This window comes from Mugil cephalus, chromosome 1 (genome assembly GCF_022458985.1).
Source record: "Mugil cephalus isolate CIBA_MC_2020 chromosome 1, CIBA_Mcephalus_1.1, whole genome shotgun sequence".
Lineage (NCBI taxonomy): Eukaryota > Metazoa > Chordata > Actinopteri > Mugiliformes > Mugilidae > Mugil > Mugil cephalus.
Genome location: NC_061770.1, coordinates 16,465,066 through 16,479,915, shown reverse-complemented (window position 1 = coordinate 16,479,915; position 14,850 = coordinate 16,465,066). Strand labels below are relative to the sequence as shown.

At 45.1% G+C, this 14,850-nt stretch overlaps 1 protein-coding gene across 4 annotated transcripts in view; it reads right to left on the bottom strand.

Moving 5' to 3' along the window:
- arhgef25a (Rho guanine nucleotide exchange factor (GEF) 25a) overlaps positions 1-14,850 on the bottom strand; it is a 44,010-nt gene that overhangs the window by 26,250 nt on the left and 2,910 nt on the right. The window contains exon 1 of one of the 4 annotated variants that reach the window (XM_047584553.1): positions 5,903-6,675. The exons of the other annotated variants lie outside the window; for them this stretch is intronic. Within the exon in view, the coding sequence (XP_047440509.1) occupies positions 5,903-6,008 (106 nt within the window). The 5' untranslated portion in view covers positions 6,009-6,675. Of the gene's footprint in view, positions 1-5,902; positions 6,676-14,850 lie in introns of those variants that run through there. 4 annotated transcript variants of the gene reach the window in all.

The window sequence follows — 14,850 nt, the reverse complement described above, 5'->3', positions numbered from 1 at the left end:
GAGAGAGGAACGACGAGAAGAGAGAAAACGAGAATGCCCCAGGAATGATGTTAATGCTCCACTCGGTGATCACATTCCAAGCCAGCAGATCATGAAACACAGCAGCCCAGAATTCAGACCGGCCGATTTCTTCATCCAGTTGGGAGTTCTGGGAACAACAGCCTCCACAATAACTATGAGTCTAATCTTCCTTTCTTCCACTTACGATCTCTGCCTCTCTTTCTCCTTTTTCTCTTTTGCATGTGCAAGGGAGAAACAATATGGAGGAGATCGGCTGCACAGCAGAGAGGAGGCAGGGGGCTGGATGGGAGGGCAAGAGGACGATGACGATGTGGAGGGTGGGCTGGGGTGCAAAGTGTAAAAATATCTCAGACTTGCTGAACACAAGGCTGGGCCTCAGCAGTCCAGCAGCATATCTTCAATTTCATCTATTTTAGCTGCTTTTTTTTTCTGCCTTATAAGCCGATGACAAAGGAGGTTCCCTAGCCGAGACAAAAATAAGACCCACTGGGTCTGTCGCAGCAATTCCCCCCCCCCCCCCCCCCCCCCCCCCCGCCCCCTCTGCATCTGCCAGAGGTGCTGCTTTCCGTCAAAAGCACACTCCGCTTGTTATCAACATCTATTCATGCATCTTGGGGTCGCAGGTTCGCCGGCAGAAAACCTTGGGGGATCAAGTTCCCATGTCTGAAAACAGCCACCCTGCTCTAAAACGCCCTTGAGCAAGACAATGAACCCTCCTGAGTCTGTAACACATCACAGACTCATAATAATTACCGACGCGCCGGAGGAGGAAAATTTCACATTAAATTGGCTGGAAAATACAGCAAATGGGCCCGAGTTAAATCGGAACGTTGCGTAAGAGATCCAAAAAAAATAAAAATAATAAAAAATGGACATAAACAAAATAATAACACCTCACGAAGTCATGCTATTTATCACAAGTTAAATCAATTGTCAACAATGCAGATTAGACTTTGGTCTAAAATTATCGTCTAGTGCTTTATTCATCCATGGCCTCATTGATTGTGCAGTTTATCGCTGTACGCTTCCAATAATACCGATGACGCAAGTCTGCCTCGAAGGCCTTCAAGGGAAAAAAAAAATGTCATTTGCAAATTTAAAACAGACCTTAACGTGTTCTATACGCTCATTTGCCAGTTCATTAGGCACACTCATGAAAATGAATGCATTCTTATGTAACTGACCTGCACTAAATCCTCCTACGTGACCGTCGAAATGCTCAGCTTATGTTGAGACGGCATCAGAACGGTCGGTAATTCAACTGTATGATCGCAGCAGAGGGTGCTTCTGTTTGTTAGTGGAGTCCATGGTTTTGTTAAAATAATAGAAACTGCACAAGCACAACACAGTTTTTTTGCAGGACTGTTACATTAGAATGCATTTGTTAACACTAGTGTACCTAATGAACTGACGAGTAAGTTGACTCCACATGCGTATATGTTTTTCCATGCGTGTCCATGGGCACACGTGGACGTTCATAGGCAAAGAAGTGTGAGGCAGCTATAGTTCCATCTTATGTTATTTATTTTCTGCGTCTTTGCCGTCCAAGCACGTAAACATTTGTGCGTGTCATTGCTGCGGGGGATCCTTGTCCTAACTCGGCGCCTGCATGAGTCAACAGCAGCCCCCCCACAGTCACAAATAAACACACACTCAGATGCAATGGCAACGTGTGTAGATGCAGAATGCATACACAGGACGTGACCCTGGCATAAAGCAGAAAGAAAGAAAGAAAGTAAGAGAAGGTGATAGAAAGAAGTGGCTATGTCTATGTGTGCAGAAAAGAGAGATGGACATTTTGGATCCACAGATGGAAACACTGATTCGTTGCTACGCTACTGCCATAGTTGCTGCCAAGTTATCTTTACCCTTAACTCCCTGACACAGGTGAAGCTGCCCTTACCGCCTCAGCTGGAGAACAGAGCGGGTCACGGTTATGTCAAGGAAAAAGGGTGCGTTATCTGTACGAGCTTGTGTGAGAAGAGCGAAACAGATTACGTGGAGAGAGTCTCAGACAAAGCCTTCTTGTAAAGCTAAATCCCAAATCTCCTTGCATATTCCATTCCCTGTATCTCTCATGGAAAACACTCTCATAAGAAAAATCTACTCAGCTGTGGAACTGTACTTACATTAAACACGTAATACAAATGGGTGCAGCTATACATAAATGTGTGTACCCTTATATATTGTATAAGTGAATGCGCTTGGCATACTACTTCAGATGTTTGTGTATTTCTCAGTCAAATCCCTTCATATTTTTTTACAAATGCATTTTTGAAAATGTCAAACCGATTGGAAGAGCCTTTCAGCAGTGCATTGTCAGTCTAATTCAATTACACATTTTGTCTTTGAATGGGCTTTTCTTCGACCACATGTACCCAGTAATGCTGTGTGCATTTCAGCACGACCTAAAAGTCACTCCGTTAGAGTCAATTAAGTAAAAATATGATATTCAGCGTATGTTTGGTTTACACGTGGGCTGACTGTCTGACTTTAATCCTACATAAACTCCATTCTCATCCTTGTTTTGTTTGCTCTTCTTTTTTATCTGACAGCCTGCACGTACGTACCTCAGACTTTCCTCAGGGTGCATCCTGAATACCACTAGGTGTGTGGGAAGCTGTGCCACAGGAAAGAAATGTCTGTGTTGCCTCCAAATGCACGTTTATAAGGCTCGATAGTACCATATTAAAAAAAAAGCATTGTCATCATCAAAAGCCTGTACAGCATCGAATCCTTCCCTTTGTTTGAAAGCCTGCCTTTGATTCTCAAAAAGAAGTGAACTGATTTTTTTTTTTTTTTTTTTTGTTCTGTGTCTCGCAGCATGTTCTGGTTTTAAGAGCTCGCTTTGTTCCACCTTTCCCCAGACACAAACCCCCTGATCCGATTTGGTTAACGCACAGGTTGCGTTTCCTCCCTGCGGGCTATGGATTTAACTGAATGGGGACAGTGTAAGAACAAAAAAGCGCACCGTCCATTTTTAAATGGTTTGTCAACAGTCTTTGCTAATGGCCCTCGGGTCAGCCAATCTGCTAATGTGCTGTGCGGAGCAGCTCTAATACCGGAGCTAAAATGATACGTGCTTTTCCCTTTCATTACACCCATCTCTCCACCTGTCCATCTCTCAACCCTTCTCTGTCATGATGAGTCCCGCTCAGATCAATAAAGCCCATCCCCCCAACCAACACTCGTGCACCCATACACCGTGCAGCATAATGCATTTCCTCTCGCTCATTTCTTCCGTTGCGCAATAATTAATACCAATAATAAAATATCAACAGCCACAGTGGAATAACAAACAACATATTCACACGTTAACTAAGAACTCTGCCGCTCATACTCCTGTTTCATTACATATTGATTAAGACGTGGAGAAAACAAAGTGTTTGCAGGATGGCCATTGATTTGCCTGCGGTACCTTTTTTTTTTTTTTTTTGATGAGAGCGAGCGGGTTGCAGGCCGAGCCAATGGCTGTTCTTTTCTTTCTAAGTCGTTTACGCTGAACGACAGTGGCTTAAGTTACTACGGTTTAGCCATTTGTTGGAGCTGCGCACACAGCCGATCCGTGTGGGCGCGACGGAAGGCAAAGCGCCGGGGTAAACATACGTTGTGACATAATGGCGGCGCGTGTGTCATCGCCATCATCGCCCAGCGTACGAGTATGCATTAATAATCCCGAGTAGGGGATGAATCACGCACCAGATGACGAGATTCGATTGAGCTGGTTGAGTGGCTTTTTTTAGAATCAATGAATGATGAATGTGAATTCACTGGGAGCAGTTTGGTCCAATTCAAAATGTCACTACAATAAAAATAATAACTATAGAGAGGAAAATGACTCGTACTTGGCAGCCCGTACATTTTATCCCGGATTATCTCAGCTAAGAAAATCCACCTCAGGTAATATTTGCTGCAGTGACCTGATTTGACCTGGAAGAGCCACGTCTCAGGACTAACAGGAGCGTTGCGAAACCTAGCAATGTGAGGCCTGCATCGTTCTGTATTTTAGCTGCAAACACCACAACAGAAACAACGAGACTCCCGACTGTGACTTGAAGTTCATGCAGAAAGCAGAAAGATACAGTAAATACCTTTTGAAATCAGAGAAGGGCACGTTCTGCTTTAAAAAAAAAAAAGTCCACCATGTCTTCGCAGCAGATAAACAGATATGTGACCTCCTTGACACATTAGCCTCAATAGAAATGTACTTCCAATGCTTTATGAGGTTTTATAGAGCACACGGCTTCACATTAATAGTTTAAGAGGCTAAAGTACTTTTATAATGTTGCTCCTGCGGAAGAGGTAGAGCACACATATCTACCCTGCTCTGGCTGTAAAGTGAGATCTAGAGGTTTTGTGCTTTGAACTGTAAAACAAGAAAGAGCAAAAGCCTGAGAGCGGTTTAAAGAATTCTGCAGGAAAAATTATCTTACTGTATGCTTATTGAGCTTTCTCTTAATAGCCTCGAACGTTTAATTCCTCCAGTGCCATCCCCATATGTTTATATATCATGATCTTTGTGTGTGTCTGTGTGTATGTGTGCTTGTTTGCTATGATAACACGGCAGAGGTGCATTGTGGGGTTTGCCGGCGATGGAAAAGGAGAATATCCTTTACATAAGAGATTAAACTGAAGGAATGTGAGGTATGCATCCAACAAGGCCGGCCAATAACATGTAAGTCTACTTCGCGGCTACGGGCTGCTGTTTACCCCTTTGATGTAGGCTTGTAAAAAGCATGGCACCGCAGTTTAAACTCATATACTGCTATTAGACACCGCTGTTGTTTTAACTTTGCCTCTGAGCCACAGGGACAGAGGTCATGTGTGTGTGTGTGTGTGTGCGGCGGGGAAGGAGGGGAGGAAGAGGCCGACAGACGAGCCTCTAAGATATTTCGTTTCTCGTTCTTTTGCCGCGACGTTGCAGCGGGCCCTGATTTCTTTGGAAACTCTAAACAGCTCGCCTTGTGGCCGGCCGCGTGCTCTTGCCAGGCGCGTTGTTATTGCATATCGTGCCACCCGCTGCTTTTACTCAACCACACTATTCTAATGGACTGCTGCTATTTATGCTCGCCTTCATTACAACAAACAGCAGAGCTGTTGGAGCGAGAGAGACGATTTGAGGTGCGTGTGTTGAGTTGACGCGAGGTGTGTGTGTGGATTATGGCTGTTTTGTTCAGCTCGCACTGTTTGTGGTACAGGAATGCCCCCCCCCCCCCCCCCCCCCCCCCCCCCCCCGCCACACACACACACTCACTGCGTGCCTCATCCATCCACGTGCTACACATAACCAAATGACACACACTCATCACAATGAGGACACTTTTCCAAATCACACACGCACTCTGTCTCCCGTTTCCTCCTCGGTCTCTAATGGAAGAAAGTGCGATGTGATGCATGTCCTCTTTCCTGCTCTTTCCTGTTCCTCACCAACCAGTAGTCGTCTCTAGAAAGGAGTTTTTTTTTCTCCTTTCCTTTCACCTCCTCTGATGTGTTTGTGACACACATCTGTTGCTTTAGCCAGAGGCGCACAGAGCAAAGGGAGAAGACTGAGGCTCACATTTAAACCATTAGCATCTGCTCACGGAAAAAAAAAAGCAAAAAAAAAAAAAAGCAACAAGAGATAAGAGGAGACACACGGGTGGACGTCTGAGATAAATGCAGGCGAGGAGAGGAGAGGAGAGGAAAGGAGAGGAAAGGAGAAGGGGAGGCTGAGTTGCTTGAGTTACTGCTTCAAAACCGCTCGCACACAAAAACAACACAGTGACTCACAAAAGCGTTTTTGCTAAGAACAACATCGACCTCGGGGCAAAAACAAACCGCTGACCAGCTCTGTGAGCATTTTTTCCGTGTTGCCGTGTGGGTTGTTGTGTGTGACACTGACCTCTGACTCTGGCATAGCAGCAGCCACACTTGGCCAGGACTTTACGGAACAAGTGTTGGCAGCCACAGCCTCGGTGGTGGCGATGGTGATGGTGGCCCCCTTTCATGCTGCTGAACCATGAGCAGAGGTGGGCATGGCCCGGCGCTCTATCTCTCTTTCTCTTTCTTTCTTTCCCTTTCTGTCTGTCACCCGCCTCTCGTTTCTTAGCCTCACCCTGACACGAGCAGAGGTCTACTCCTCCGGGTGTAAATCTCCCCCCAAAAAGGGTGTCAGTTGATCCTCCTTCCTCGGCTGACTGCACACAGAGTTAAAGCCCACATCCGACAGACCAAGAGTGAGAGTCTGGCGAAAAAGAAGAAGAAATCCACACTCGCAGCCTTTTGCATCTGGTGGTAAACAGTCAAAGGAGAAAAGAAAAAAAAAATCCAGCGAGCTTATTGTTATATTGGACGCGCTCCCTTCCCTGTATGCGTGTGTCTCTCTCTCTTTTTTATTTTTTCTCCCTCTATCCGCTATCTTTTGGTGCTGAGCTCTCGCCTCTGTGAACTGCCTGGTCAAATGACAGACTGGGAGACTGCTTTGGAGAGAGAGAGAGAGAGAGAGAGAGAGGGAGGGAGAGGGAGAGAGAGAGAATAAGAGAGTAAGGGGAGGGTGAGAAGAAGGGTGGAGTCTGCAGCTCTAGTTGCTGGCTATTCCAGGATAAGGTTCCCACTCCCCTAGTTTTCTCTCTCTTTCTCTTCCTGTCCTCTGTTCCTCTCTTCCCTCCTCTCAGCTGGTTTCTGTGCTCCCCTCTGTTTCCTCCTCTCGCCTCCCACCCACCCACCCCCTCCCACCCCCATCTCGCCTGTTATCCTCTTTTCTACATGGTTGAGTCTCAGTTTGGCATAGGTAATGCTTCCAGGGGCTCTTAGATATCCAACTCAGAGACCAGATGAAATGACACGCTCCCTTGTGTCCGCTCAGAGCTCACCCTGGAAATAGCAACAGCCAGGTCCGTCGCGATGCACGCTGCTATTTACAGAAGGTAGACCGCGTTAGGCTGCGGAGGTGGCGCGTAGTTTCCAGCGCGCATGTTGCAGTGCGTGACTTTTTGTGACAATTTAAGGGCTCTCCCGACAGTTCCCGTATCGAATTGCTGGGTTCATTTATGATCATGGAGTCAGCAAAGTGTTTTTTTTTTTTGTTTTTTTTCCCTTTGGGTTTCCATGGAGCAAACAGGCGGGCTCATATTTCACAATGTTGGCATTCTTGGTGTGTACGTGTGCATGCGCGCATGTGTTTGCGTGAGTCTGGCACAAGTCACTCAGCCTGATAGTTCATTGTAGCACACAGTGGGGCAGTCAAAGCAAAGAAACCCGATGGACTAAAGGCACGGCTCTGTGCAAGGCACTCAGATCTGATGAAACTGAAACTTTATATGAATAACTCCACTGAGTTAAACCAAGCAACCAACCTATATACAATTTGCCATTTTATATTGTCATATATTGATGAATGTGTGTGTTTTGGCTAATAAAATGCATATCAGCCAGTGGTTTACCAGCATATCATCATAATACCAAGGTGGCCACACGTTAGTCTAGTGCTTTTATGTTTCACGCATCAGCACCAAAATAAAAATAAATAAATAAATAATAACAATAACAAAATCATCAGTGGGTGTGATGCGAGGCGAGTACATCTGAGCTAAATGTCTCTGTGACTGAATGAGTGTGCGGATGATCACACGGTGCATCCACAAACATGTGTGCCTGGTACTAGACATGATCGTGCATATCTTAGAGGAGGAGTCTTCAGGTGGAACCTAAGTCAATCATAGCTGGACACACACTAAGCATACCATATTTAGATTTGTAAATTACATTTGATGCAAAGATCACACAGGATCCACATTAGGACTCATTAGCTTCAGTTACAGACGAATTCAGAGCATGGTGACGTCAGTCCAGGCCTAACCAGCACAAGAAACATCCAATTATTTTCTGACCAACAAACACCGTTTCTTATACGCCTGAAGCTGCAGCGCCTATGATTCAGAGTGTGATCACATTGCATTTTGTCCCGGGCGCATCACGCCGCGTTCTGTTCACAGGCCACCATCCGGCGGCGTGGAAATCACCAGCTGATTACGGCAACAAAGGCGGGCAGCGGCGGGGTACGCGCTCAGGTTTCCTCTTCAGGGGCATCGATGGAAACAAGAGAGGGATGAGTATCGGCTGGCACCGAACCAACGTGCACGCGCGCGTGCGCCCCCGAGGAGACCTGTCGAGCGATTTGATGGTTGGCAGGGCCGTCTCTCCAGCATCCATCTCTCCACAGTGACAGGCTGGTGGCAGACGGCTGTCAGGATGTTTCTGTCATCTACAGGAACGATTCCGAGCAAACAGAGGAGCCTCGCCCATTAACCACACACAGTTGCAACACACTACACATCTGTGTGTGTGTCGTTCCCACTCACAAACACGCCGAGCAAACAACGGTGGCTAAAACGTGTAAGGTAAGGAAGTTCAATCCTTAAAGGGGAAATGAAGCACTCAATCAAGTAAACCATTTTATAGATGGAGTTCCACTCTTATCAACAATATGTAACACTATTGACAAATGTTAGCATATAAGAAAATACAGCGGATTTTATGTGTTTTTTTAGCATGGGCGCCGCCATCTTGCTGTAAAGCAGACAGTGAAAGAAGGCAGAGAGCCTGAGAAAGACGGATGGTGACAGATAGACAGCAGAAGATATATGATTTTAGCCTTGTTTTATATCGCTTTTTAACGTTTGGTTCCAGCTTGCTTGGCCTACCTGCGACAAACTGCTTGGACATCTTTCAGTGAAGGCTTTGCCATTTCCAACACCGTGGTGATACAGGACAGACCGTGGGTTAAATGGTCAAGCAGATGGACTCATCCCGTTCATTTCCAACGGTGTTCAGAGAGATGCGACCAACCCCGTGAAGCATTTGATTATGTCACTTCAAAATGGCGGCTCCCCAGCAGGCAAGCCAGGTGGAAACGCATCTTAATGAATTCTTAAATCTCCGATTTTAGCAACATTTTAATATTTGACTTTAGCAAAGGTTTTATTTCGGATGCAGTTCACTTTCATTTCCCCTTTAACACCATGTACACATACAGATAGATCACGGTTCGTCGCCTCCCTCTTGTCAACCCCCTCCACCCCCGCCCCGGTCTCCCTTCATCTCTCAATTTCTTCGCTTATAACGGATGCTTTAAGCGACTGTGATTGAAGGAGCAATTCACCAGAGGAGTCCTGAACAGCTCGGCTGAACGTCTCCAGTTGTCTGACGCTGATATGGCTGCCAAACCCCGTCTAAGCATAGAAGCACAGCTCAAAGAGGGTTTAGAGACAATGGATTTGACAGCGGAACAGAAGGCTTAAAAGATACGAGGATAAAACAAAAGACACCAAGACGAGAACGAGAGGGCACAGGATTACAAATTGAGCAAATGCTGCCTGAACTGCCATTCAGCACAAACAACAGCTACACGGTGGAGAAATAATAAAAGATAAAGTATTCATGATGTCAATGCAGAGGATTGTCTTATAAGTTGGAAGCTGTCAGAGTGTGGTTCTACAGCAGGGGAGCGGGGCATTTGTACTTGTTGCATAAGGTGGACTGCAACTGTTGGTTCCCTAATATCTAGTTTTATAAAACAGCTTATCATCAGCATAGCATTTAATCTTATTTAACATTATTATAAGTCTCTGAATGACCAAGTCTGACGTTATTATTTTACTTGAGAACCGCATGTTTTTGTGCATCTGACATTTAAGTCTCCATTCCTCTATATGGAGTGAGACCTTCCAATAAATTACGCAGAAACTGGGCCCAGCAGACACATACAAAAGCTTAGCACAAAATATGGAGAAAAATAAATTCCTTCCTTGGACTGAAGGGAGGAGCAGGGGGAAGTGAGGTGAGGCATGCATTAACACACATTCATCTTTCTCCTTTTATCTTTCCCCTCTGCTGCCTCACTCCCTCCCATGCACGCACTATAGCTAAAGATGATCAATCACACGTACAGTATGTTTGCACAGATGAAGAAAATCTATTCATGTACCTGAAAGGCTTCTCAGTGGAGGGGGGTATTCTTGTTTGTGGAAAAAAAAAAAAAGTATTGTGTCTCAGACAGACAGCCGGTTACATTCAGGGGTTGTGTTCTATCAAGGAGGACTTATGAATATAAATCAGTTCCTTGATGTTCTTTAGATGTTGCTTCCCTGGAATACACAAATACGATAAACCCTGCTGGAGTAAAAGTTATTCTTAATAGCACACATGGTGAGGCAAAGCAGGAAATCCAGAGAACTCGTATGACATAAGCTAATAGGAACAGTCTCAGTACAACAGATCTGCAGTTGCTTATTCACAGTGTGTTCCCCAACCCCCCACCGACATTAGCCTCTCCTCACCCCATCAGCCTGCTGACATCCTGCCAAAATATGCTCACTTACATTTCACTTTCCAACCTCCTTCTCCCTCGCTTGTTCTTCCTTAGCCCCCCTTCTTTCTCTCTCTATTTTTTGCCTGCCTTCATTTCCAAGCTGAGCGCCAATTAAGGCAAACTGGCATTGTGGACGGCGAGGGGGAGTTTTTCGGGTCTCTTGGCCGAGGTCCCATCACGGAGCAGAAGTCACGGAGTAACTGTCCTGTTCTTTTCTTTTCTGCCCTGCAGGGAGCTGCTGTTTTTGTCCAATTAAACCACACTACTAGCGGACAGGTGTGTCTCATCGTGTGTGTGTGTGTGTGCGTGTGCACCTCCCACTGTTGTACCTCACCAAGCAGCGCTGCTCTCAGGCAGCAGAAGCAGAAGGGAGACACACACACACACACACAGCAGCCGTGTGTAGACTGGCTTCTCATAACATTCACCGCTACACACCGACCACAATTACAAGCGCACACACACGAGATCCCAATTCGCACGTACACGTACTCCCTTTTCCCATCAGCTCTTTTTTTTTTTTTTTTTTTTACCACAGCACATAATGGATATCCCTCGAACTGGAACATGTCTGCGTTTCCCTCCTTCCAACTGACATGCAGTATCCCTTCTGTTTATCTCCCTCGAGCTGAACCTTGCTCTAGAAGCAGCCCGCTACCGCTGGGACTGTGCTGCTGACTGCGTTCAGGGCTGATCTGAAACGCCACCCAAAGGATAAAATGTTAATTAAACAAATGCAAACCCGGGAACTACCCCTGAGATTATCTGTTGGGGGAAATGATTTATAGTGGGTGTTTCTGCAACATTGCAAAATGAGCCTGAGTCATGCTGCAAACACTGCTACATAAACAAATAAGTACAAATGAGTATTCATGGCTGCAAGTGAACGTGTCTAGACACACAGAGCACATTAACGCACGTGGACATGCTGTATGCACCGTATGCGTTGCATTTCTTTTGTTTCCGCCCGTCTCTCTTTTTATGCTTCTCTGGGGTCAGTTTGGTTTAAATGTCAGCTGTGCTGTGGTGCAATGACCTGTGTGGTGACTCAATGACCTAGCCTGATCAGGCGCTTCCAGCTAACCCCGTCTGGCCCACATTTCGGGAACCCACACGAACTCTGCAAGTACACTCATGTTGAACAAATGTAAGCAGAGATGTGTCAGAAAGAGAAGCTGGTCCACGTGGCGGTTCCTAGGAGAGATGCAGGTGGAACTCTTTCATCGTTCGTACCACCTGGAAGCCCATATAAATGTAATGTGCTTCTGATATATCTAAAAACATTCAAGAAAGGTAAGTGGACTTGTAGAGTTCCCGAGAAGCCAAGATATACCATGACCTGGACGACTGAGAGCCTAATAGGCCTCTACATTTATATAAAATATGGAAATAAATATAAATAAATACCAGAAATGTCCAATGACAAGTGAGAGATATAGTGATGAAACCGCAGAGAAGCAGCAGCTCCATACCAAGCCCCAGCTCATCATTTAACTGCCTGCCTCCAACTTTACTGTTTTTGGTCCTCTCTCCCCCATCGCATAGCTTTTTCACTGGAAACAGCTGCCTGCTGCAGCTGAAAGCAATGTTCTTATAACTCACTGTACACTGCCTTCTCAGCAACAAACAGGCAACAGTTGCCGTGTAGCTGGTGCACATAGGAGACCATTTTTCAGCTAAAAAAGCCACATGTTTCCTTTGAGAATCTGACGAGATAAAACAAACAGCTCAAAGAAGGGGAACACTGCACCGAGAGCACATTCTCCACGTGTGAGTCGCAACTGTTGCTCCACAACTGCTGGACGTGTAAATAAGCAAGAGGTGGTTACATAAACTCGGAAGGTGATATCTCAATGATGTGTTCACGTGTTCTTTTTACTGCCCTCAGGTGGCCAAAAGTTTAGCTATTGGGCAGAAAGCATCGGCCCAGTGTTTCCAGATCAAAGGCGCCTTAAATCTACTTAAACCTGATGTCAAAAGCCACCTGGGCCATAGGTGCAGATAACAGAGTCAGCACAGGTATCGTTTCAAACCTTTGAGGACATCGTAAATTGTTCGTAATAAGCTGACACACTATATGCCGATATGCAGCTATTTATAGGATGTCCATACACTTTAGGCACATATTCTTGTTGGTACAGCTGCTCTAGTTACACCTACCTGATTAATTTGTTTATTATAATTATTATAATTATACCGCAGTTATTTTCCATGATGTTTGCACTGCGGTGAAAACCGGGAGAAACAGTAGAGCTGTGTAAACAAACGCAGGTTAATCAGTCGTGTGGGCTAATGCTATCTAATCTCCAGCCCTTAGAGCACAATATTAAGATGCAGCTTCAGGTTGATCTCTGCCCATTTAAGGTCACACACACACAGTTTCGGTCCCAGGGTCCTCGGGGATCAGCACTTGTCCTCGGATGGCACACTCTCCCAGTCTCTCACAAAACCCGATATGGACAAAGCCATTTGGATTTTCTGCACATTTCACCTGCAGATTGCTTCTGAGAACTGCGAATGATTTAATTTATTCTGTAATAAACAGATGAGTGACAAACTGAGCATATAGTCTTTCACATAAAAATGTTTTCATGCAGATTTTTTGCACCAGTACCAGCATTTCCAAGTATTTCCAACAATGGATTAGTAGAATATGTGGAAATTGGTAGAAAATTGTGAAGATTAAAGAACACACATCAGACTTTAATACGAAAAGGATGAAACGATAAATCACGTTTGTTGGCAATTTATGGTACAGAGAACATTAGGCGTGTTCTTCATACCGTGCTCCAACATGACTGCGTGTCTCGCAGAATATCACCCTTCCCATAAATCATAATCATGGCGTCTTATTTCCAGTTATATACAAGCTAATTTAAGGTTCGGCGGAGGCACGCAATGTGTGTGTGTGTGTGTGTGTGTGTGTGTGTGTGTGTGTGTGTGCGCGTCCGTACAAATGACCATTTTCCTTTTACGGGGCCGCATGAAAAAATGTTATTGTTACAGGTTCAGCGCTGTTTCCTGTTGATGTGCCTTCGTGCATCTTTCTGCGACACATGCGGCCCTCCATCGCGGTGATGAGGTCAGTGTGACGGAAAAGCAGTCCTAACTATTGTATGGATATGGATGACGGAAGCTGATAAGGTTTAATTGGTAAAAATGATCAGCAGCTCCATGTACTGGAGATGGTAACATATGTGTGTAACATAACAGCTAATGGGAATCCTATTAATAAATCTAATGAAAAGAGGGAAGTGGTGAGGGGTAAGGGCTGACTCTGACTGTTGGAATGCAAGAAGGGGAAGAAGAGCAAAGTAGTGCAATGGAACAATTGGGAAAGAAAAAAAAAACAGCGAACTAAAATCTGACTTCGTGGAGGCTGGCACTGTGACTCCTAGGAAGCTACTGACAAGGCATCTTGTTTCTAACACGTTACAGATGGTCCCACAAACTCTTTAAAAAAAGAGAAGAGGCCCATCTTCTGTCCACACGCAGGACTTCTGTTCGACACGTCTGAAAGTGTAGTAATTACTATGTTAAATGTAATACAGTGTATATCACAGCATCACAGGCAAGAAGGATCTCTGATAAAAGTAAAACAAATGGAATAGTGACTGTACAAAAAATGTTTTTGATAAGCAAGCTGGTTTACTCCAACTTAGATGTTAAAAGCCTGTAAATAGCGCAGTAAAATGATGATTAGTGTATTCTTGTTTATATATATATATATATATATATCTTCTGCAGCCCAGATTCAAATTAAAATGCATTTATTTATGGATTAAACCGCCAACCATGAGATTCTTTGTACGCTATCGTTCGTCATGGTTTTCTAAATATGAAAATACTCATTACTTCACCTACTCTGAGCTTTGAAGACAAAATCTGTATCTTGTTGTTGTGGTTCAGATGTTTTTTCCGCCTTGTGTTTCATTGATTTTCCATTCAATTTCCCATCCCAGGGAAATTAGGCTACGCAAAAACAATTGAGCAGAGGAGCTCGCCCGGTCTTGAAATAAACAATCTTCCTTTCAGTCATCATCCTTTTCTGCGTGCGCCTGAATAATACGCCGTCTCTACCTTCTGCTTTTGCTGCTTTTGAGCTTCTGACCCGAAATAACATCTGGCCGCGTTGAATGCATGCGCCGCCTGAGCACGACCACTGCAGATAAGAATCGCTGACAGCTTCCTCTGGCCTCACTCACACCCCTTCTGTAAGCCATACACTGTTCAGCACAACAGTTAGTGGTCCAGCCACATGGTACAAACCTCCAATATATATACACACACACACACACACACACACACACACACACACACGCACACACACACTCACTCTAACCCAAACCCAGATCCAGCTACAAAGCCCCTTTTGTTCCATTCCACTCAAGGAAAATGGAAACGCACGCAACCCCTTCACAGCAAAATCAGAATAAGAAGTTCAAGCAACAGTGATGAGGCAGAAGGGGAGCAGAGGCAAC